General features: G+C 41.9%; 1 protein-coding gene across 1 annotated transcript in view; it reads left to right on the top strand.

The window, feature by feature from the left end:
- The window catches only part of Baz1a (bromodomain adjacent to zinc finger domain 1A), a 76,014-nt gene that overhangs the window by 15,735 nt on the left and 35,769 nt on the right, over positions 1 to 24,510 (top strand). Inside the window, exons 4-9 of the mRNA XM_045154642.1 lie at positions 9,847 to 9,984; positions 14,555 to 14,656; positions 16,661 to 16,748; positions 19,634 to 19,768; positions 21,091 to 21,190; positions 24,295 to 24,461. Of these exons, the coding sequence (XP_045010577.1) occupies positions 9,847 to 9,984; positions 14,555 to 14,656; positions 16,661 to 16,748; positions 19,634 to 19,768; positions 21,091 to 21,190; positions 24,295 to 24,461 (730 nt within the window). The remainder of the gene's footprint in view (positions 1 to 9,846; positions 9,985 to 14,554; positions 14,657 to 16,660; positions 16,749 to 19,633; positions 19,769 to 21,090; positions 21,191 to 24,294; positions 24,462 to 24,510) is intronic.

Genomic DNA, 24,510 nt, shown 5'->3' with positions numbered 1-24,510 from the left:
CTTCATTCATGTGCCTGGGGAGAGATAAGGATTTATTTTCATTCTTCTCTATATAGATACCAGTTTTCCCAGCACCACTTACTAAAGAGGCTGTCTTGCCAGTGAATTTTTTGGTGTTTTTGTTGAAAATTAAATGGCTGTAGCTGCCTGGGTTAAAATCTGGGTCTTCTGTTCCATTGATCTACATGTCTGTGTTTGTGTCAGTATCATGCTGTTTTTGTTACTGTGGCTTTGTAATATAGTTTAAAATCAGGTATGGTGATACCACCAGCCTTATTTTTGTTGCTCAAAATTGTTTTGACTATTTGAAGGTTTTTTTTTTTTTTGTGCTTCCAAATGAATATTAGGATTTTTAAAATATTTTTGTGAACAATGCCATTTGAATTTTAATGGGGATTGCATTAAATGTGTAGATTCTTTTGGTAAGATTGATATTTTCACAATATTGATTCTTCCAATCCTATAACATTGGATGTCCTTCCATTTCTTAGTGTCTTTGTAATTTCTGTTTTGAGTGTTAAAGTTTACATTGTAGAGATCCTTCATTTCCTTGGTTAGATTTATTCCAAGGTACATTTTTATTTATTTATTTTTGAGGCAATTATGAATGGGAGTGATTCCTGGATTTCATCCTCAGTATGTTTGTTAGTATATATAAAAGCTGCTGATTTCTGTGTAAAAAAATTTTTTTTTTTTTGTTGGGCTGGGGGAATGGCTTAGCAGTTAAGCACTTGCCTATGAAGCCTAAAGACCCCAGTTCAAGGCTCGATTCCCCAGGACCCACGTCAGCCAGATGCATAAGGAGGCGCATACATCTGGAGTTCATTTGCAGTGACTGGAGGCCCTGGTGTGCCCATTCTCTCTCTCTCTCTGCCTCTTTTTCTCTCTGTCTGTTATTCTCAAATAAATAAAAATAAATTAAAGTTGAAATATTTTTGTTGATTCATATTCAAGGGGTGAGAGACAAAGCAGGAGAGAGAGAAAATATCAGGGCTTTTAGCCACTGCAAACCAACTTCAGTCACATGCAACACTTTGTTAGGCTTTGCAAGAAAGCATCTTGAACCACTGAGTCTCCCTAGCCCCTGTGGGGATATTTTGAATTGAGATGATTTCATACTTCCTACCACAGGGAGCTTTTCTGATTTAGGCTCCAAGATTTAAAGATAAGCCACTTAAAATTTTTTTTCTTTTTTCTTTTTTTTTGTTTTTGGAGATAAGGTCTCAGTCTAGTTCAGGCTGACCTGGAATTCACTATGTAGTCTCAGGGTGGCCTTGAACTCACAGTGATTCTCGTATCTCTGTTTCCCAAGTGGAAGGATTAAAGGCATGTGCCACTATGCCCAGCTCTTAAACTTGTTTTTATTTATTTATTTATTTCCAAGCAGAGAGAAAAGGGAGAGAGAGAATGACAATGGGCATATCAAAGCCTAGTGCTGTTGCAAATGAATTCCAGACACGTGCTACTGTGCATCTCATTTTACATGGGTACTGGGGAATAGAAACTGGGTCATGAGGCTTTGCAAACAAGTCACTTTAACCACTGAGCAATATCCTCACCCCATCAGCCATCTTAGGACTGTAGAGGTAGCTCACTGGTAAAAAAGAACTTGCTTGCAAAGCCTTGATGGCATAGGTTTGATTCTCCAGAACTTAACGTAAAGCCAGATGCATAAAGTGGCACATTCATCTGCAGTTTGTTTACAGTAAAGAGACACTGGCGTGCCCATTCTTTCTCCTTTCAGTGTCTGTTTCTTTCTCTCTCTCTCCTTGCAAAGAAATAAATATTTTTTAGGCTGGTGTGAGTGCTGTACACCTTTAACCCCAGCACTTAGGAGGCAGAAGTTAGAAGCATCGCCATGAGTTTGAGGCCACCCTGAGACTACATAGTGAATTCCAGGTCAGCCTGGGCTAGTGCGAGACCCTATATGGGGGGGGGGGTACACACAACAAGAAAAAGATTGAGAGCTGGAGGGATGATGGCTTACTGGTTAAGGCATTTGCCTGCAAAGCCAAAGGATCTAGTGTGATTTCCCCAGGACCCATGTAAGCCAGATGCACAAAGTAGTGCATGTGTCTGGAGTTTGTTTGCAGTGGCTGGAGGTTCTGATGTGCGCATTTCCCATCTTCCTTTCTCTTAACTGAATAAAAGTAAAAAGGCACATGCCTTTAATCCCAGCGCTTGGGAGGCAGAGGTAGAAGGATTGCTGTGTGTTCGTGGCCACCCTGATACTACATAGTGAATTCCAGGTCAGCCTGGGCTATAGCGAGACCCTACCTCAATAAAAACAAAAAAAGCCAGGCTTGGTGGCGCATGCCTTTAATCCCAGCACTCCCCTGCACTTGGGAGGCAAAGGTAGGAGGATCGCTGTGAGTTCGAGGCCACCCTGGGACTACATAGTGAATTCCAAGTCAGGCTGGGCTACAGTGAGAGCCTACCTCAACAATACCAAAAAAAAAAAAAAAAAAAAAGAAAGACCCAGACAGCAGATAATATAGGCTTTGTGGTCTTTGTCACAAGTACTCAACTGCTAATCAAGTGCAAAGCAGCCATGGAATAGATACAAATACATGGTGAATGAGCATTGTTATATTTCATTAAAAGTTCATGCATGGGCGTTTAAATTAGGATTTTAGAGAGTACATAGTGAATTCCAAGTCAGACTGGGCTCGAGTGAGGCCCTACCTCAAAAAACCAAAAATATAAAAATAAAAACAATAAAAATTAGAATGTCAGGTTATTTTCAGATATTTGCCTCTGGGTTCAATCCCCAGTGCCACAAGATAAGAATGTGACCCAGGGACCATAGTATGCTGGTTCCTGGTATAGAATGAATTGTCCAAAATTTTTAGGGATAAAATTACCTGGAATTTCTTTTTACCAAGAACCTCAGAGTATGGCTGCAAATGTAGCTTGATGTGATAAAAAGGGTGTTTGAACCAACCCAGTTTACTAGTCTGGGGTATGTCTTCTTTCCTAATCTCTAAGTAGTTTATAAGTAGGCTCTAATTAGTACCTTTTGCTACATAAAAAATTGCAATTCTATAGTTGGCTGCAGTGTTCTCAGGCTGAGCTGACCTGGAACTCACTCTGCCTTCAAGCTGACTGGAACTCACAGCAATCCTACTTTTGTGGGGATTAAAGGCATGTACCCACCATGCTCTGCTAGAACTTGTTCATAGAACGTTAGAAAGGTTTGCATTTGGCATGAAAGTGGTTCATTTGTTCAGGAAGTAATCTAGGGTTAGGATGGGAAAGGATCAGGGAAGTATGATTTAGTTCAGTAATTATGACGTTGGGAGCCCAGTGTTGTGCGTGGCCTGCAAAGCAGTAAGTGCTGGATTCTTCTCTACTTGCCAGAGTCAAGTGAATTTCCATGGCTAGTTTGACAGGCCCTAGAATCACCTGGGTGGGATCATTGAGATTAAGTTAGCGTTTGATCATGTCTGTGAGGATTATCTTTTATTTTGATTCTTTTTTTTTTTTTTTTTCTTCAAGGTAGGGTTTCACTCTAGCCCTGGTTGACCTGGAATTCACTATGGAGTCTCAGGCTCCCTCGAACTCAGCTATCCTCCTACCTCTGCCTCCTGAGTGCTGGGATTAAAGGCATGTGCCACCACACCCAGCTGTGAGGATTATCTTGATTATGTTAATTGAGGTTGGAAGATTTGCTAAGCTGTAGACAGCACATTCCTCAGTTAGGGTCCCGGACTTTATAAAAAGGAGAGAGATGTGTGGGATGCAGCTTTCATTACTGCTTCCTCACTGTGAAGTGATTGACCAGTAGCCTCACGCTCTATCTTGTGAAATTCCAAATTCACTTGAAGGAAGGAAGCCTAAACTTGATGGGGTTCCCTGCTTAGACAAACTGCCTAGGGAAACTGTTTTGCTGAGGTCAGCCTGAAAGACATCTAGAGATTTCTCCAAGGGGACAGGCTTCAAGCTGGCACCACAACTTGACAGTATCATTCAGGAGGTAGTGATGTTTGGAGGTATGAAAGATGCAAGATTAAGGGGTCATGGAGTATTACTCAATGGTTCCACAGAGCTGCTGCAGCCAAGCAGGGTCAGATTTCCTTCATGGAGGCCCTATGAAGGTGAGCCATAAGTTGCAATAAAGACCCCAAGGTACCAGCTGCAAAGTTGGAGTTTAGCTTTCCCAAGAGATAGGTAGGTGTAAGTACCCATACTCTTTGGAACCCAGTTGATCCCAGATGCCAGGCATGGACCTGCATTTTGGAGTTTGCTTTGGTATGATTGTTCCTTGCTATGTCCTACCCCTGCCTCCTAAGTGCTGGGGTTAAAGGCATGGGCCACCATGCCCAGCCTAGGACCATGAGCCCTCTTTTTTTTTTTTTTTCACAGAAGGGTTTCACTCTAGCTCAGCCTGACCTAGAATTCACTCTGTAGTCTCAGGGTGGCCTTGAACTCACCACAGTCCTCCTACCTCTTCCTCCCAAGTGCTGGGATTAAAGGCAAGCACCACCATGCCCGGCTTGAACCCTCTTTTTGATCCTCGGTCCACAACGTCTGCATACCTTTCATGATTCTCAAACCTTTTTAAAAAATTTATTATTGTTTATTTGACAGAGAAAGAGGGAGAAGGGAGAGAGAATGGGCACGCCAGGGCCTCCAGCCATTGCAGATGAACTCCAGACGCATGCGCCCCCTTGTGTATCTGGTTTATGTGGGTCCTGGGGAATTGAACCTGGGTCCTTTAGCTCTGCAGGCAAATACCTTAATCACTAAGCCATCCCTCCAACCCCCCTCCACCTTTTCAATACCTCAGTAATCGTGTTTGGATTCCTAAAGATAGGAAATAGTAGCAAGTGGATTTGAAGGGCATATACCAGGTTTCCTTGGAGATGTTTTAAAAGGTGCTCTTGAGTAAGTGAAGCTTAGGGAAGTTCTAGTGAGGCCTAGCCCTGAATAGCTTGGCAAGAAATCATCTCTGCTTTGGTTGTGGTGCCATGTTAATAACGTTTGTAATGAAGACAGTAAATAGTATATTAAACCTGTTCCTCATTCTCAGTACTGTACTCTCATTTTGTTCTCCCTAATTCCTCTTTGAGGAAATTGTATAATTCTGTTGATTTTAAATAGATTAGTCCTTAAATTCTTGTAGATCCATGGGCCATATTGTTCCCCTGTTCCTTTAGATGAACTCTTAGATCACTTTAGGCCACACACCAGATGTTCCTAGATGGAGAGGGGATAGTTTTTACAGGTGACCACCACTAGTATCATCAGTAAAAGGCACTCACCTGCTCTGCCTGGGAAGAATATTGCTAGTCATGTCCCTGAAAAGCCACCTTGATCACCTCATGAAAGACTGAGTAATAAGATGCCCAGATATACCGGGCATGGTGGCACACGCCTTTAATCCCAGCACTCGGGAGGCAGAGGTAGGAGTATCGTTGAGAGTTCGAGGCCACCCTGAGACTACATAGTGAATTCCAGGTCAGCCTGAGCCAGAGTGAGACTCTACCTCGGAAAACCAAAAAAAAGATGCCCAGATACAATACCCAGACCTTTCAAAATTGGGTCCAAAAGCAAGATCTGTCTAAAAAGGCCGGGCATGGTGGCATATGCCATTAATACCAGCACTTGGGAGTCCAAGGTAGGTCGATCAAACTAACAAAAAAGTGAGCTCATTTGATTTCTTAGGTTTCTCAGGGAAGCATCTTAACTGCTAAGCCACCTGTCCAGTCCCCTTATTTATTTTTCATTGAGGCAGGGTCTTGCTCTAGCCCAAGCTAACCTGGAATTCACTATGTAGTCTCATGGTGGCCTCCAACTCATGCTGATCCTCCTTCCTCTGCCTTCTGGGTGCTGGGTTTAAAGGTGTGCACCACCATGCCTGGCTTCTTTTCATTTTGGTATAGTGATGTCACAATAATACAGAGGGCTTTTCTTAATAAGACTACATAGATAGATACCTAATCTGATTTCCTACAGCTTTTCCTTTTAAGAAACAGTAATTATTTCTAACATTCAGTGGTGTGGAAGTTAGCTAGCAGCATTTTGAACTTTACTTGCTAACAATACATGGATGCTTATTGACTTCTCAAGCTTTGCTGCTAGGAAATCAACAGAAAGTTTATAATAAACAAACTTTACCATTTAAATAATTTTTCTTGTTTGTTATTTTTTAACTTTTGGGTCTTACTCTAGCTCAGGGTGACCTGGATCACTGTATAGTCTCACGGTGGCCTTGAACTCATGGCAATCCTCCTACCTCTGCCTCCCAAATGCTGGGATTAAAGGGGTGTAACACCATGCCTGTCCTTTTTCTTTATTTTTTTCAAAATCATTTTTAAGTGTGCAATTCAGCGACATTCACAGTGTTGTGTAATTTTCACCACTATTTCTAGAACATTTTCATCATTCCAAACAGACACTCTGCACACATTAGGCAACAATTCCCCATTTTACCTTTTCCCTCCCCTTAGTAAAGCTTTATTCTATTTTTTATTTACAAATTTACTTATTCTAAATACTTCATATAAGTGAATCAAATCTGGAACTTATTTCACTGAGCATTATCTTTTCAAGGTCCATTCATACTGTAGTATTTATTAGAATCCATTCTTTTTAAATTTGCAAACAGAGAGAATGGTAAAGAGAGAGAATGGGTGTGCCAGGGCCTCCAGCCACTGCAAATGAAATCAAGATGCATGCACCACTTTGTATCTGGCTTTATGTGGGTACTGGAGAATCAAATCTGGGTTGTTAGGCTTTGTAGGCAAGTTCTTTAACTGTTGGGTCATGCCTTCAGCCTAGAATCCATTTTTTTTATAATAGAGGCCTCCATATTCTGTTCTTTTAAAATTACTTTTTATTTATTTGAGAGTGACAGACAAAGAGGCAGAATGGGCATGCCAGGGCCTCTAGCCACTGCAAATGAACTTCAGATGCTTACGACACCTTGTGCATCTGGCTTATGTGGGTCCTGGGGAATCGCGCCTTGAACCAGGGTTCTTAGGCTTCATAGGCAAGTGCTTAACCTCTAAGCCATCTCTCCAGCTCTAGAATCCATTTTTTAATGTCAAAATGTCCTATTGTATTTATATAACCACAATTTTTTTTATTATTTTGGTTCATTTATTCATTTGAGAGAGAGAGGAAGGGAGGGGTAGGGGAGAGAGAGAGAGAGAGAGAATGGCTGCACCAGGGCCTCCAGCCACTGCAAACACACTGTAGACACGTGCGCCCCCTTGTGCATCTGGCTAATGTGGGTCTTGGGGTATCGAGCCTCGAACTGGGGTCCTTCATAGGCAAGCGCTTAACCGCTAAGCCATCTCTGCAGCCCATAACCACGATTTTTTTTGTTGTTGTTTCTCCATTTACCTGTCAGTGGACACTTGAGGCTCCATGTTTTCTCTGTTGGGAACATTGCCACTCATAGTGATCCTCCTATCTCTGCCTCCCAAGTGCTGTGATTAAAAGCAATGCATTTATTTATTTTTGTTTTTCTTTTTTTAATATTTATTTGAGAGAGGGAAAAGGCGGGGGAGAGAAAGTGAGAATGGGTGCACTAGAGCCTCCAGCCACTGCAAATGAACTCTGGACACATGCGCCCCCTTGTGCATCTGGCTTATGCAGGTCCTGGGGAATCAAACCTGGGTCCTTTGGCTTTGAAGGCAAGCGCCTTAACCACTAAACCATCCCTCCAGCCCCTTATTTTTGTTTTTCAAGGTGGGTTTCACTGTAGCTCAGGCTGACTACAATTCACTAGGTAGTCTCAGGGTGGTCTCCAGCTCACAGTGATCCATCTACCTCTACCTCCAAAGTGCTAAGTTTTAAAGGTATGTGTCATCATTCTTAGGCTTCTGGCCTTTTTTTTTTTTTTTTAAATTTATTTAAGAGAGAGAAAGAAGCAGACAGAATGGGCACACAAGGGTCTCTAGCCACTGCAAATGAACTCCAGACACATGGGTCACATGGTGTGTGCATCTGGCTTATGTTGGTACTGGGCCCTCAAATGTGGTTCCTTAGGCTTTGTAGGCAAGCAACTGCTAAGCCATCTCTACAGCCTTAAATTTTTAAGTTGAAACTCACCGTGTTGAATGTAGAATTTTTTTTTTTGTCTCTCTCTTTTACTTGTGCGTGTGTGTCTTTGTTTGAGGTAGGGACTTATACTAGCCCTGGCTGACCTGGCACTTATTCTGTAGTTCTATGTTTGCCTCAAACTCACAGTTACTGCCTACCTTTGCCTCCCAAGTATTGGGATTAGAGGCCCAGCTTTTTTTTTTTGTTATGGAGTGTTATTGCTGGTTTTGATTTTGAGCTTTATTAAAAACCAAGGAGAGGAGTACTTTAACTACTGTATTAGGTAGTTTTTTATTGCTATAACATGATAAGAGGCATTTAAGGAAGGAAAGGATTGTTTTGGCCTGCAATTTGAAGTTGCAGTCCACCCATCATGGTGGGGAAGGCTTAGAGCGTAAAGCCACTGGTGACATTATACTCTCTGTCAGGAAGCAGAGAGTGACAAATGCCACTGTTCAGCTTCTTTTGTCCCTTTTATTCAGTGTGGGACTCCAGACCATGGAACAGCATTGTCCACAGTTAGGATGGAGCATCCCACTGCAAGTAGTATAATCTAGAAAATCCCTCCCAGACACTACCGTTAGGAGAGTTTTTCCTTTCTTTCTTTTTTCTTTTTTGGTTTTTTGAGGTAGGGTCTCACTCTAGCCCTGTATGTATTCTCAGGGTGGCCTTGAACTCACAGCATCCTCCTACCTCTGTCTCCTGAGTGCGGGGATTAAAGGCCTGTGCCACCACACCCAGCTTTTCTTTCTTTTTTAAAATTTTTATTAACAACTCCCAGGATTATAAAACTCCCATGGTAATACCCTTCCTCCTCCCCTCTTTTAATTTTTTTATTTGAAACAGAGAGAGAGAGAGAGAGAAAAAAAAAATAGGCACACCAGGGCCTCTTAGCCACTGAAAATGAATTCCAGCTACATGTGCCACCATGTGCCTCTGGCTTACATGAGTACTGGGGTCCTTAGGCTTTGCAGGCAAGCACTTTAACTGCTAAGCCATCTCTTCAGTCCAAGCAAATATTTAAAAAAAAATACTCTAGGGCTGGGGAAATGGTTAGCTTTTAAGGTGTTTGCCTGTGAAGCCTTAGGACCCCAGTTCAATTCTCCAGGACTCACATAAGCCAGATGCACAAGGGGGCGCATGCATCTGGAGTTTGTTTGCAGTGGCTGGAAGCTCTGGCATGCCCATTCTTTCTCTCTGCCTCTTTCCCCTCCTTTCTCAAATAAATAAATAAATAATTTAAAAAAGTAAATATTTATATATATTCTAAAGGGAGGTCAGCTTGCTCCTAAAGAAAAAAAGTTTATGATATGTTCTGGAGGAAAATATAAACATATGATGTCTAACCTTGGCTGGATTTTTTTTTTTTTTTTCCTGATGTAGGGTTTCACTGTAGCTCAGGCTGACCTGGAATTCACTAGGTAGTCTCAGGGTGGCCTTGAACTCACAGCGATCCTCCTACATTTGCCTCCCACGGGTTGGGATTAAGGGTGTACACCACCATGCCCAGTGCTGGTGTAATTTTTTATCCCTGGAAGTTTTTTGTTGTTGTTTCCATTTTAATTTATTTATTTGCAAGCAGAGAGAGAAAGGAAATGGGTATGCCAGGGCCTTTTGCCCTACTACAAATGAACTCCAGATGGATGTGCCACTATGTGCATATGGCTTTCTTTACTGGGTCCTGGGGAATCAGGTTTTACAAGCTAGTATCTTTAACCACTGAGCCACCTCTTCAGACTGTTCTAAAATGTTGACTTTAATTCAAAATGCAAATCTTTTATATGTTAATTTCAGGCTGCAGTGTCGAATTTTGGAAGTCCTCCCTCCAGTGCATCAGAATGGCTTTGCTAATGGACATGCTAGCAGTGCTGAGACTATTGTCATCAGTGACAGTGATGATTCCGAAACACTCAGCAGTCCTTTTCAACATGGGTAAGTGTGGCAGCTTGAATAGATGCCCCCAGTATATTCAGTGTTGTACTAGTTTGTAGTTTGGCTCTGGATCAACAAGCTGCCTGACTGGAGGAGGTGTCACTGGGCAGATGTTGGGGTCCAGGCCTAAGGAGTGTGGTGGATTTGCAGTTCCAGTCTAAAGATATGCAGAGTTCCTGAGTTTCGCCTGGAGCTCCTGAAGTGTGCTGTGTGGTGTGGTTTTTGGGCTTTGACTTGTGGTTTCCCTCTCTGCTTGGATCTATGAAAGCAGGCTAGCATCTTCTGCCATTATGTAATGTCCCCCGTATCTGTAAGCTTCACTACATATTCCTTCCTCCATAACTGCTCATCTCACTGACCTAAAGTTGTCTCCTGCAGTGAGTTTTTTTTTTTTTTTTTTTTTTTTGAGGTAGGGTCTCACTCTAGCCCAGGCTGACCTGTAATTCACTATGGAGTCTCAGGGTGGCCTCAAACTCACAGCGATCCTCCTACCTCTGCCTCCCGAGTGCTGGGATTAAAGGCGTGCACCACCATGCCCGGCTGCTGCAATGAGTTTTAAGTTAATATCAATTTAATGATAATTCTCTTGAAATAATTTTTTCTTTGTCATTCCCTGCTTTCCTTTTTAATCATACTGTGGTTTTACTATCCATCTATTGTGTATCTTCTCTCTGGGGGCTTACAAACACATCTGCTCACCCCATAAAGGACCCAGATGGCATACGAAAGTAGGATTATAGCAACATCAGTTTTGGTGAACCAGTGACTCTAATGGGGGTTACTTACAAGATCTTGGAGCTCTGTGCATATGCTTTTCTCTCAGCCTCAGGGTGAGAACTCACAGAGCGTGGAGACCCAAAACAACTGCTTCAGGGAGCTCATGGTCCTTTTCTGTATATTTAGTCTCCAGTTGAGGCCATGAGTCCTCATTACATACAGCTGGCACAGGGGACATTTGACATCACAGGTGGGGTTCCGATGACTTCCCACACCTTTCCTCCTATGAGGGGATGTCAACAGGTCCAATCTCGTATGTGTGTGGCAAGGGGAGGTAGATTGGGGACATCTCTCTGGAGTCTGTGAATTTCTTCTCAGTATATGTCCATTCAGAGAACAGTTAGTTACCCTCATAGGCTGTGTGTCACTATTGCACAGGTGTGAACTCTTACCCCACAGGTTGTTCAGCACTATGAGGGCTACCCAGGAGGGAACAGTCTGTTTCAACAATGGATGTTAGAATTTTCTCAAAATTAAAACTAACCTATTTAACTACCACTGAGCTATATCCCAGTCTACAAGCAGTTTTACCTAAGCCTCATTCAGTGACATATATTTTGCTTTTGTTTACTTGGGAAAATTCTGTTTTTTGAGGTAGGGTGTCGCTCTAGCCCAGACTGACAGGGAATTCACTATGTAGTCTCAGGGTGGCCTGAAACTCACTGTGATCCTCTTACCTCTGCCTCCCAAGGGCTAGGATTGAAGACATGCACCACCATGCTTGGTTCTTTTTCTTTTTTCTTTTTTGGGGTACAGTCTGACCTGGAATTCACTATGTAGTCTCAGGGTGACCTCAAACTCACAGTGGTCCTCCTACTTCTGCCTCCCAAGTGCTGAGATTAAAGGTGCGTGCCACTGCGTCCTGCCCTCTCTCTTTTCTTTCTTCCTTCTTTTTTTTTTCCTCCCTCCCTCCCTCCCTCCCTCCCTTCCTTCCTTCCTTCTTTCTTTTCTTGGTGGGGGCAAACCCCAACAGATTGACCTTCTATTTTTGGTTGTTTTATTTTTTCAAGGTAGGGTCTCACTCTGGTCCAGGCTGACCTGGAATTAACTATGTAGTCTCAGGGTGGCCTCGAACTCATAGTAATTCTCCTATCTCTGCCTCGCCAGTGCTGGGATTAAGACTTGCACCACCACGCCCAGCCAGACTGTCCAAAATTTTGAACTCATGGTGATCTTCCTACATCTACCTCTCAAGTGCTGGAATTAAAGGCTTGTGCCACCATACCTGGCCTTAAATTTTCTTTTTAAATCTTATTAGATCAGAAAATATTAAATAGTATTCCATATATTTTGGGGAATGTGAGACCCATTTTGTAATTCCAGAACTTGGGAAACTGAGGCAGGAAGAGTATAAATTCAAGATCATCTCAGGTTACATAGCAAGTTCTAGGGCTACATAGTGAGGTCCTCTTACATAAAACAAAAAATAATAATATAAATTTCCTAATTCTATGTAAATATTGGTTCTCCGTGTAAACATACTTGAAAATACTTGGCCCTTCAACTTGTGTAATGCAATTACAAGTAAATTCTATTTATTAAAATGTCACATCCCATTTGTGTTAAGCCTTCCCATCTTGTGTACACTGTATTTATTTACCTATTTATTCATTTGAGAGGGAGAGGGAAAGAAGCAGATAGAAAATGGGCATACCAGGGCCTCCTACCATTGCAAACAAATTCCAGATACATGTGCCACCTTGTGCACCTGACTTTATGTGGGTCCTGGGGAATCGATCCTGGCTTCTTAGGCTTCACAGGCGAGTGTCTTAAAGACTAAGCTATCACTCCAGCACTGTATACTGTGTTTATATCATTTTGACTATGTCTTATTGTCTTCAGCATTTTTCTTTTACATAAGAAAGTGCCCTTAATGGGCTGGGGAGATGACTTAGTGGTTAAGCGCTTGCCTGTGAAGCCTGAGGACCCTTGTTCAAGGCTCGATTCCCCAGGACCCACGTTAGCCAGATGCACAAGGGGGCTCACACATCTGGAGTTTGTTGGCAGTGGCTGGAAGCCCTGGCACTCCTATTCTCTTTCTCTTTCTCTCTGCTTCCTTCTCTCTGTCTGTTGCCCTCAAATAAATAAATAAAATTTAGCCAAAAAAAAATTTTTTTAAAAAGTGCCCTTAAGCACTGAACCCTCTCCAGTCTGTTCTTCACATAGCAGTGATTCCCCCCATTCTTATTTTTCTTTCTTTTTTTTTAATTTTAATTTATTTTATTTTTATTTTTTTAATTTTTATTAACATTTTCCATGATTATAAAATATATCCCATGGTAATTCCCTCCCTCCCCACCCCCACACTTTCCCATTTGAAATTCCATTCTCCATCCTATTACCTCCCTGAGTGCATCAGGGCCTCCAGCCACTGCAAACAAACTCCATTCACATGTGTAACCTTGTGCATTTGGCTAATGTGGGTCCTGAGGAATCAAACCTGGGTCCCTTGGCTTTGCAGGAAATGCCTTAACCACTAAGCAATCCCTCTAGCGCCAAGCAAGAACCTTTAATGGCCGAGCCATCTCCCCAGCCCAGCAGTGATCCTTTGAAGTCCAAGTTACTACTCAAACATCCTCTTAACATTAAAAAAAAAAAAAAAGTGGGGGGAGGTCTGGAGAGGTGATTCAGCAGTTAAGGCACTTGCCTGCAAAGTGCAGTGACCCAGGTTCTATTCCCTAGTACCCATGGAAAGTCAGATGGCATAGAGTAGTGCGTATGTGTGGAATTTGTAGCAGCAGGATACCATGGCACATCCATTTTCCCTCTGTCACTGTTTCTCTCCTCTATCTCTGCAATATAGAGTATTCAGAGTAAAACCCAAAATCTTTAATGATGGCACTATTATTATGCTCAGACTGAATATAGTTTCTTTCTCCTTATGAAATGTGTTTCTTTAAAAAAATTTTAAAAATTTTTTATTTTCTTATTAGAGACAGAGAGGGAGCGGTGGAGAATGGGCATGCCAGGGCCTCTATCCATTGCAGACAAACTCCAGATGCATGCACCACCATGTGCATCTGGCTTACATGCAACCTGCAGAATTGAACCTGTGTACTTAGGTTTCGCAGGCAAGCTAAGCCATTTCTTCAGCCCCAGCTCTAAAAGATTTTTTTTTTAACCACTAAGCCATCTCTCTAACCCTAATTTTTTGTTGTTGTTGTTTTGTTTTTTTGAGGTAGGGTCTCAAACTAGCCCATACTGACCTGGAATTCACTATGTAGTCTCAGGGTGGCCTCGAACTCATGGTGATGCTCCTACCTTTGCCTCCCGAGTGCTGGGATTAAAGGCATGTGCCACCATGCCCGGTTCTCTAACCCTAATTTTTATTTGTCATTTTGAGACAAGGCCCAAGTTGCAAACATTGACCTTGCACATCTGTCTCCACATTAGTGGTTGGTAGTTTTGGGCATTGCACTCAGGACCTTGTGAATGCTGGGCAAGTGCTCAGCTTTTGAGCCATTCCCTACCCTTTTTAATTTTTTAAAATTTTTCTATAAATTTATCTAACTCATATAATACTAAGTTCTTTTTTGTTTCTATCTTCTTTTTTCTTCCAAGGAAAATGTATTGGATGAATAGCTTAAAATGCCTACTCATTAACATTAGAATTAAATTGAGTTTTGTACTTTTTTGACTAATGCAATGGAGAAGGGGCTATCAAACATATAAAACATCCCAGATAAGTCATATGAGAATATTCTATTCCAATATTATCAAAGAAACAAGGTTTCCAAGGATCTCATGCTTCCCAATTGTTACCTGATATTTCTTTTTCTTCTTGGTTTTTTAGGAAGAAAAAGGATGCAATTGATCCGTTATCATTCAGATACAAGGTACAGCCCACTAAAAAGGAAATGTATGAGTCTGCTATCGTTAAAGCAACACAAATCAGGTAAAACTCAGTCTCTTCACTGCTAGTAGACATCACAAGTCAATATAGTCCTCAAAGATTAATTATTTGTTCAGTAGTCAATAATTAACCTATTGTCTGCCTGCTATTGGACTGTCTTGGAATAACATTGGATTTAACTAAAGCATTGAAATTTTAGTAGGCATACTTTTTTGTTTGTTTATTTATTTTATTTATTTGAGAGGGAGAAACAGAGAAAGGCAGACAGAGAGAGAAAATGGGCGCACCAGGGCCTCCAACCACTGCAAACGAACTCCAGCCACATGCACCCCTTGTGCATCTGGCTAATGTGGGTCCTGGGGAATTGGACCTTGAATGGGGTTCCTTAGGCTTCACAGGCAAGCACTTAACCGCTAAGCCATCTTTCTAGCCGTTAGTAGACTTACTTTTAAGACTTTGGCCCCGAGTGGGCGTGGTGGCACATGCCTTTAATCCCAGGACTTGGGAGGCAGAGGTAGGAGATCACCTTGAGTTTGAGGCTACCCTGGGACTGCATAGTGAATTCCAGGTCAGCCTGGGCTAGAGTGAGACCCTATCTCGAAAAAGAAACAAACAAAAAAAAAAAAACTTTGGTCTCCCTAGTTCTGTGATTATAGGTGTGTACAACCATACTCAGTGCTAATTCCAATGAATTTTTATCTCATTGATTTGTTGACTGCCATATTTTTTTAAAAAGGCCTTATAATTTGATAAGACATATGTTAAGTTTATTTGATTGAATGCTTACTTAGTGCTGTGTAATAGCTATGTGTCTGCTAATATGCAAAAATAATTATAATGGTTTACTATCTCATATTTTAACAAGCAGACAGTAAGAGAGTATGGGTGTACCAGGGCATCCAGCTACTGTGTCTAATTTTTTTTTTTAAATTTTAGGAAGGCTTTTAAGTTAGAATTATAGCCGTAAAAGTCAGACAGTGCATCTACTTAAAATTAGCCATCTGAGGACCACTAATGGAAATGGTACAACTGCTAAATCTAAGAAGCACGTGGGTTCCTCCCACTGCAGGCCTTTGCAGGACTCAAAAGGCCAATTTTGAGACCAAACATGGTAGGCCACTCATTTTATCTTATGGATCTATTATGATGGCAAAAGAACCCAAGTTGGAGGCCAGCCTAAGCTACTTGGTTAAGACTGAAAAGTTGTATGTGAGATCGCAGCCAGAAACTAGATAATGGATTCCAGGTCAGCATGGGCTAGAGCAAGTAAGTTTTAGGCTGGGTGTGGTGGCGCACACCTTTAATCCCAGCACTTGGGAGGCCAAAGTTGGAGGCTCTCCAAGTTTGAGGCCAACCTGAAACTAGTGAATTCCAAGTTCAGCCTGGGCTAGAGTGCGACTCTACCTCGTAAAACCAAACAAACAATCAAAAAAGCAAGAGAAAAAGTTTCAATTATCATTATAAAAAATAAAAAATAAATAAATAAATAAAGCTGGGCTTGGTGGCACATATGCTTTATTCCAAGCACTCGGGAGGCAGGTAAGAATATCACTGTTTTGAAGCCTGGAGTAGACTTGAGTTCCTACCTAGAAAGAGAAGAAATAAAGCAAGCCATCCTCAGCCGTTAATGCCGCACCCTTGCAAAGCCTGTCAGTCTGGGTTCAATTCCCCCAGTCACCCTCCCCCCACCCCAGGTCCTGTGCTAAAAAAAAATCCCAATCTCATCTTCTTGGAATATTTTATTTGTGTGTGTGTGTGTGTGAGAGAGAGAGACAGAGAGAAAAATTGGTTGTGCCAGGGCCTCCAGCCACTGAAAATGAACTCCAGGCACATGGGTCCTTTGGCATTGTAGGCAAGCACCTTAAGTGCTAAGCCATTCTTCCAGCCCCTGTATAATAAGTTTCTAACAACTTTTGTATAAATACTACGAGAGGATGATAATGTACTCCAATATATAAGTGTTTCCAGGGCTTGAAATTTAGTTTTTAAACTTAAGTTGGGATTGAATTCGTAGATACTAACACCACCTTTTCCCTTCTTCCATAGCCGGAGAAAACACTTATTTTCTCGTGATAAACTAAAGCTTTTTCTGAAGCAACACTGTGAACCTCAAGATGGAGTCATTAAAATTAAGGTAATCAGAATAGTGTAATTATTTATGGGGAGGAAATAAATATAGCGAAAGGTTAGTGTTATAAAATCCTAACATGTAATATGGCTAAAAATAATTTTCATGGCCAGAGTGATGGCCCACACCTTTAATCCGAACATTTGGGAGGCAGAGGTAGGAGGCCACTTGGGAGGCAGAGGTAGGAGGCTCACCATGAGTTGGAGGCCACCTTGAGACTACATAGTGAATTCCAGGTCAGCCTGGGCTTGAGCAGGACCCTACCTAAAAAAAAAAAAAAAAAATCTGATTTTGTCTGGAGCTACTTTTTCATACCTTTAAAAATATTTATTGAATTAGATAATGTTCTTTTGTTGTCATTGTTTTGTTTTTCTAGGTAGCGTTTTGCTATAGCCCACGCTTACCTGGAATTCACTATGTTGTCTCAGGATGGCCTTGAACTAACAGCAGTCCTACCTCTGCTTCCTGGGTGCTGGGATTAAAGGTGACCACCACCATACCCTGCCTATTATCCATTTATTTATTTACTGAGGTAGGGTCTCAGTCTAGCCCAGGCTGACCTGGAATTCACTATGGAGTCTCAGGGTGGCCTTGAACTCACTGCAGTTCTCCTATCTCTGCCTCCCAAGTGCTGGGATTAAAGGCGTGCGCCAACATGCCCAGCCTATTTTCTTTTTAAAAAGAATATTTTTATTTGAGGCTGGAGAGGTAGGTTAGTAGTTAAGGTGCTTGCCTAAAAAGCCAACAGTCAAGGTACCATTTCCCAGGACCCACGTAAGCCATATGCACAAAGGAGTGCACATATCTGGAGTTTGTTTGCAGGGTCTGCAATGGTGCCTGGTGTGCCCATTCTCTCTCTCTCTCTCAAATAAATAAATTTAATTTAATTTAAAGTATTTTTATTTATTTACTTGAGAGTTAGACAGACAGATGGATGAGAGAAAGAATGGGTGTGCCAGGGCCTGTAGCCACTGCAGACAAAGTCTAGATACATGTGCCAACTTGTATGTGCTTTACATCGGTACTGGGGAATTGAATCTGGGTCCTTTGGCTTTGCAGACTGGTGCCTTAAATGCTAAGTCATCTCTCCAGCCCTTTTTGTGTTTTAAGTAACCATTTGGGCTGAAGAGATGGCTTAGCAATTATGGTGCTTGCCTGCAAAGCTTAATGATTCATGTTTGACTCTCCAGATTCCATGTAAGCCAGATGTACAAGGGAGCACACATACCTGCTGTTTGATTGCAGTGGATGGAGGTCCTGTCACGCCAATTCATTCTCTCCCCATCTTTCCCTCTCTTATTGAAAAAAAAGGTGGGTCTGGAGAGATGGCTTTGCTGTTCTTGCCTGCAAAGCCAAAGGACCTAAGTTCAATTCCCCAGGACCCACATAAGCTAGATACACAAGATGGTGCTTGTGTCTGGAGTTCATTTGCAGTGGCTGGATGCCCTGGCATACCTATTCTCACTTTCGCTCTCTCTCTTCTTCTCCCTTTTCCTTTCTCCCCTTGTCTCCCTTTCTGACTATGGCTCTCTCAAATAACTAAATATACACATATTTTTTTAAAAAGGCTAGTCTGTTGAGCTTGCCTCAAAAAAAATTTATTCAAGTACATACAGAACACTTGCTCAGATTAATACTGCTTTATAGGTATTGTTTGTGAAACAAATCCTTTTGTTTTTGTTCATTTGTTTTCGAATGTTACATAGCTCTACTACTTTTATTATAGAGGATCAACTAAGACAGGGAGAATGGGTAGAAAACTTATATCAAAAGAAAGCTATGTAACTTTCTACTAGTGGGAGACTTGCTTACAATGAATAGATGGATTCAGGGAAGAATGCTGTATCATGGTACCAGGTGAGAGATTAATGCATGTAATGAAAGCTATCATGTGCTGGCTGTGGTGGTGTATGCCTTTAATCCCAGCACTTGGGAGGCTGAGGTAGGAGGATCACCATGAGTTCGAGGCCACTCTGAGACTACATAGTGAGTTTCAACTGGCTTAGCAGTTGAGGCATTTGCCAGCAAAGTCAAAGGCCCTGGGTTCAATTCCCCAGTAACCACATATGCCAGAGTCAAACTACTTTTTTTTTTTAAAGTATTTTGGGGGCTGGAGAGATGGCTAAGTGGTTAAGGCACTTACCTGCTAAGCCCCAGTATCCATGTAAGGCCAGATGTACTAGGTGGTGCATGTGTCTGGAGTTTGTAGCACGTGGAGGTCCTGGCATACCCATTCTCTCTGTCTCTCTTCTTTCTAACTCTGTTTGATTGCAAGTAAATAAATAGGCATACCAGGACTTCTAGCCATTGCAAATGAACTCCAGAAGCATGTGCCACATTGTGTACCTGGCTTATGTGCGTACTCAGGATTCAAACCCTGGTCATTAGGTCTGGCAGGTGTCTTAACCTCTAATTCATTTCTCTAGCCCGAGAATTAAGGTTATAGAGAACCTCCCATTGTACACTAAATAAGACGTTAAATGGGTAAAACTAAAATTATCTGTAAGGGTCTCACTCTAGCCCAGGGTAATCTGTAGTCCCAGGCTCCCAATTAAAGGTGTGCTGGTATTAAAGGTGTGCACTACCATGTCTGGCTAAAACTGTTTTCTTTTCTTTTTTTTTCTTTTTTCTAGGTAGGGGTCTTACTCTAGTTCAGGCTGACCTGGACTCTGTAATCCCAGGCTGGCCTTAAACTCACATACTCACGGCGATCCTCCTATCTCTGTCTCCCAAGTTTGGGGATTAAAAGTGTACACCACCATAGCCAGCAGAAATGTAATGTTTTTGATATAGTGTTTTAACTGCATTATAGTGGTCATATGACATATTAGAACTTATTTATATAAAGTTTACTAATGTATTCTTTTAATATCCTTTTTAAACCTATTTAGGCTTCATCTCTGTCAACTTACAACATAGCAGAGCAAGATTTTTCTTATTTTTTCCCTGATGATCCACCTACATTTTTATTCAGTCCTGGTAATAGACGAAGAGGAAGACCTCCCAAGCGAGTATCTGTTAGTCATGTAAGTAGAGAAAAGGTTATAATACCTTTTAGTTGCTAATACAGCAGTATTTGTAATTCAGGCAATGTTTGGCACCTGCCACTTCTATAACCTATAGGAAAAAACCATTACCTCCCTCAAAGCTGGGCGTGTTAGTGCACGCCTTTAATCCCAGCATTTGGGAGGCAGAGGTAGGAGGATCACCATGAGTTTGAGGCCAGCCTGACGCTACATAGTGAATTTCAGGTTAGCTTGAACTAGAGTGAAACCTTACCTCTAAAAACAAAAAACAAAACAATAACAAAAAGTAAAAAAGAAAATGTATATTCAGTTGAAAGCCGCTTGACATTAACGTTATGGAAGTTTCATGTGTGAATTAGATAAGCTTCATATTTGAAAGGGATTTTAACCAAGGAGAAAGCAAGCAAGCACACACAGGAAGTTACTAAAATAAAAAGTGTCAAAAATTCCAGGAATAAACTATGAGATTGTACTATGAAGAACACTTCTGATTAGAGGATGTTAGGGAGTACATTAAGAAAGCAATAATTCAGGCAGGCATGGTGGTGCATGCCTTTAATCCCAGCCCTACCTCAAAAAACCAAATAAATAAATAAATATAATGTTAAGGGGGAATATATATATAATTTGTTTGTTTTATCTTTGGTTTTTTTTTTTTTTTGAGGTCTCGCCCAAACCCATATGGAACTCACTCTAGTCCCAGACTGACCTCAAGCTCAAAATTGTGCCCAGTGTGCCATCATGCCTGGCTCTAATGCATATTTTTAAAGGTCTCCATTACTAGTTATTTTTAAAATATTTTAAGTTACTGATTTTCAAGTACCAAGAGAGAGAATGCACATTCCTGGGCTTCTCACCACTGCAAATGAACTCCAGATGCAAGGTGCTTATGCCACTTTGTGCATGTGGATTTACATGGGTTTTGGGGAATCAAACCCAGGCTGTTAGGCATTGCAAGCAAGTGCTTTTAACTGCTGAGCCATTTGTTCATCACATATTACCAGTTATTTTTTGTGGGATATCCTTTTTACTTACAGTATTAATTCACGTTATACATATTATTATTATTAGAATTACTGAATGCTATACATTAGACTCAAAATATTTTAGTATGGAAGAGGTATACTTGGTGCGGATTTTGTTATTCTTGGTATTGGGATCAAACCTAAGATTTTGTGTATGCTGTGCAGGTACATTACCACTGAAGCTACAATCCCAGCCTTGGTGTGACACACTGTTAATTTTATTTATATTGTACTGTGAGAAGCATATTCTGGTATTGCTTGTGGTTTATAACCTGAGTTTCTTGGCTTGTTGTTCAGGGAGATGGCATGGCCATTAAGCAGGCAATTGCAGCATACAGGAGCAAAGCCACTAAAGAAAGAGACAAACTTTTGAAACAAGAAGAAATGAAGGCACTAGGTAAGTCTTATTTTCCATAAACTGTTGAAACTGTTTTTTGTTGGGCTTGAGTAGAGAATATTTCTACAATGATATAAGTTGCATTTATTTATTTGTTTTTGTTTGTTTTGAGTTAGAGTCTCTTTAGAGTTTAAGTTGGGGGCCATTTTGTTTGACTTATAGCCTTTTGAAGCATTGTTTCACAAACTTAAATATGCATATAAATTCTGTTAAAATGAAGATTAAGTTTGTATGAGAAGGTGGATAAGATGCTGTGGATTTTTGATTTTTGTTTGTGAAGCAGAGTCTTAGTCAGTTCAGGCTCTGGCCTTGAACTCATGGTGATCCTCCTGTCTCAACCATCTAAGTGCCGGTATTAAAGGTATATGTCACCACACCCAGTTTAAGATGCTGCATCTCACCCCCCTCTCCCTTTAGCCCAGGCTGACTTGGAATTCACTATGAAGTCTCAGGGTGGCCTTGAACTCATGGTGATCCTCCTACTTCTGCCTCCCAAGTGCTGGGATTAAAGGCGTGTACCACCACACCCGTCTGAGTCATTGCTTTTTTAAAAAACTATTTTATTATTTATGTTAGAGAGAGAGGCAGATAGAGAGACAGAGACAATGGGTGCCCCAGGGCCTTTAGCCACTGCAAAGGTACTTCAGATGCATGCACCCTGTTGCAGTCTGGTTCGCATTGCTGTTAGAAATCACCCAACCAAGAGCAGCTTCTGGGAAAAAGAGATTTATTTTGGCTTACAGGCTCGAGGGGAAGCTCCACAATGGCAGGGGAAAACGATGGCATGAGCAGAGGGTGGACATCACCCCCTGGCCAACATAAGGTGGGATACAGCAACAGGAGGGTGTGCCAAACACTGGCATGGGGAAACTGGCTATAAAGCCCATAAGCCCGCCCCCAACAATACACTCCCTCCAGGAGGCCTTAATTCCCAAATATCCATCAGCTGGGAACCTAGCATTCAGAACACCTAAGTTTATGGGGGACACCTGAATCAAACCACCACATTCCGCCCCCAGCCCCCATAAACTGATATCCATACATGATGTAAAATACAATGCATTCAGTCTGACTTTAAAAGTCCCATAGTTTTTATCAATCCCAATGATGTTCAAACATCCCCATAGACCAAGATCTTTTAACTGAGCCATAATACCAAAAAATAACCTCAAAAAACCCATAATGGCACAGAATAAATATTCACACTGCAATAGATGGCACTGGGCATAGCAAAGAAACATTCAACCAATACAAGATTTAAACAACCAGGGCAAACATCAAACTCTGTAGCTTCAAGTCCAACAACTCTAGCCAGTGACAAATCATCAAGTCCGATAATTCTAACCAGCAACAAGTCTCTGGCATTCCAATTCCGCCCCTCCAGCTAGGCTATTCACAGTCCTGGAAAACTTCATCGGGGCGGCAGCTCCTTGGCAGCCATCTCATGGTCCCAGCATCTCCACTGGGTCTCCACTGCAAGCCATGGTTCATCCTCATGGCCCCATGGGGTCTCTATGCAGGCAACCAGCAAACCAGTTTCACACTGCCCATGGCCATTTGCAAAACACAAGACCGTGTTGCAAACTCAGTGACCCTCTTTCCAGCATTTTATACTGCACAATACCAGGTAGGTGCCAATTTGTTAATCCAGGGGGAATAAAGCAGACTTTGAAGAACAGGACACTCCTTGAGCACTCAGGCCCTTTCAAAAGAGTCTACATTCTTCTTGTTGCCCCAGCGCAGGTCAGCTAGCCCAGTCTCAAAGGTTGTAATCTCTCAGTTGCAGCTGAATGGGCAACAGTTCACCCAAAGATTTTTCTTTCTGTGCCATATCCCTCTGCTCACACCAGTTTATTTCTACGCAAAGGAACCCTGCACAACTTCTCAGGACACGGGCATAAGAGCAAGCTTCTCATACAAACTGCTAGCCCAGTCCAGGCAAAGCTCTTTCTCACCCTCATAAGCCAAACCTCACAGTCCATAGTTCTTACTGCCTTCAGGTCTTGTAGCTCTGACCATAATAGTCCATCAAGCTGTACTTACAGCACTGCAAGGCATCTCTTAGGCCAAGGTTTCAACTCCTGCCACATTCCTCTTGAAAATCAGCTCCAAAAGGCTGAAGTCACATAGTCAGGTGTCTAGCAGCAACCCCACTCCTCGGTACCACTTTACTGTTGCAGTCCGGTGTGCATTGCTGTTAGAAATCACCCAACCAAGAGCAGCTTCTGGGAAAAAGAGATTTATTTTGGCTTACAGGCTCGAGGGGAAGCTCCACGATGGCAGGGGAAAACAATGGCATGAGCAGAGGGTGGACATCACCCCCTGGCCAACATAAGGTGGGACACAGCAACAGGAGGGTGTGCCAAACACTGGCATGGGGAAACTGGCTATAAAGCCCATAAGCCCACCCCCAACAACACACTCCCTCCAGGAGGCCTTAATTCCCAAATATCCATCAGCTGGGAACCTAGCATTCAGAACACCTACGTTTATGGGGATACCTGAATCAAGCCACCACACACCCTTTTGTGCATTTGCCTTATATGGGTCCTGGGGAATTGAACCGGGGACCTTAGGCTTTGCAGGCAAACACTAAGCCATTTCACCAGCCCTAAATATTTTATTTATTTCTTTGTGAGAGAAAAAGGCAGACAGTAATGGGCACTCCAGGACCTACAGCCACTGCAAACGAACTCCACATGCACATACCACCTTGTGCTTCTGGCTTATGTGGGTCCTGGGGAATTGAACCATGGGGCCTTTGGCTTTGCAGGCAAATGCCTTAACTGCTAAGTATTTCTCCAGCCCTATCTTTGCTTTTAAAGGCAGGATATGTTTATCCTAGTACTCTAGCTGGTTCTGTTAAGTTATTTTAGCTGGGCATGGTGGTACATACCTTTAATCCCAGCACTTGGGAGGCAGAGGTAGGAGGATTGCCATGAGTTCAAAGCCACCCTGAGATGACAGAGTTAATTCCAGGTTAGCCTGGACCAGAGTGAGACCCTGCCTTGAAAAACCAAAACAAATTAGAAAAATATTTTAGAACCTCCTCTTATGTCAAAAAAAGTAAAATGTTGATTTTTATTTTAAATTTGCCTCTGCAGCCTTTGAAAAGGCTAAACTAAGAAGAGAAAAAGCAGATGCCCTTGAAGCTAAAAAAAAAGAAAGGGAAGATAAAGAGAAAAAGAGGGAAGAATTGAAGAAAATTGTAGAAGAAGAGAGACTAAAGAAAAAAGAAGAAAAAGAGAGGCTTAAAATAGAAAGAGAAAAGGTATTCATTTGAGTATATAATACCTATCGTATTTTCAATTTGAATGGTT

The sequence above is a fragment of the Jaculus jaculus genome, chromosome 7, assembly GCF_020740685.1.
Source record: "Jaculus jaculus isolate mJacJac1 chromosome 7, mJacJac1.mat.Y.cur, whole genome shotgun sequence".
Lineage (NCBI taxonomy): Eukaryota > Metazoa > Chordata > Mammalia > Rodentia > Dipodidae > Jaculus > Jaculus jaculus.
Note: the sequence above shows the minus strand (reverse complement) of the source record. Positions and strands in the feature narration are given on the sequence as shown.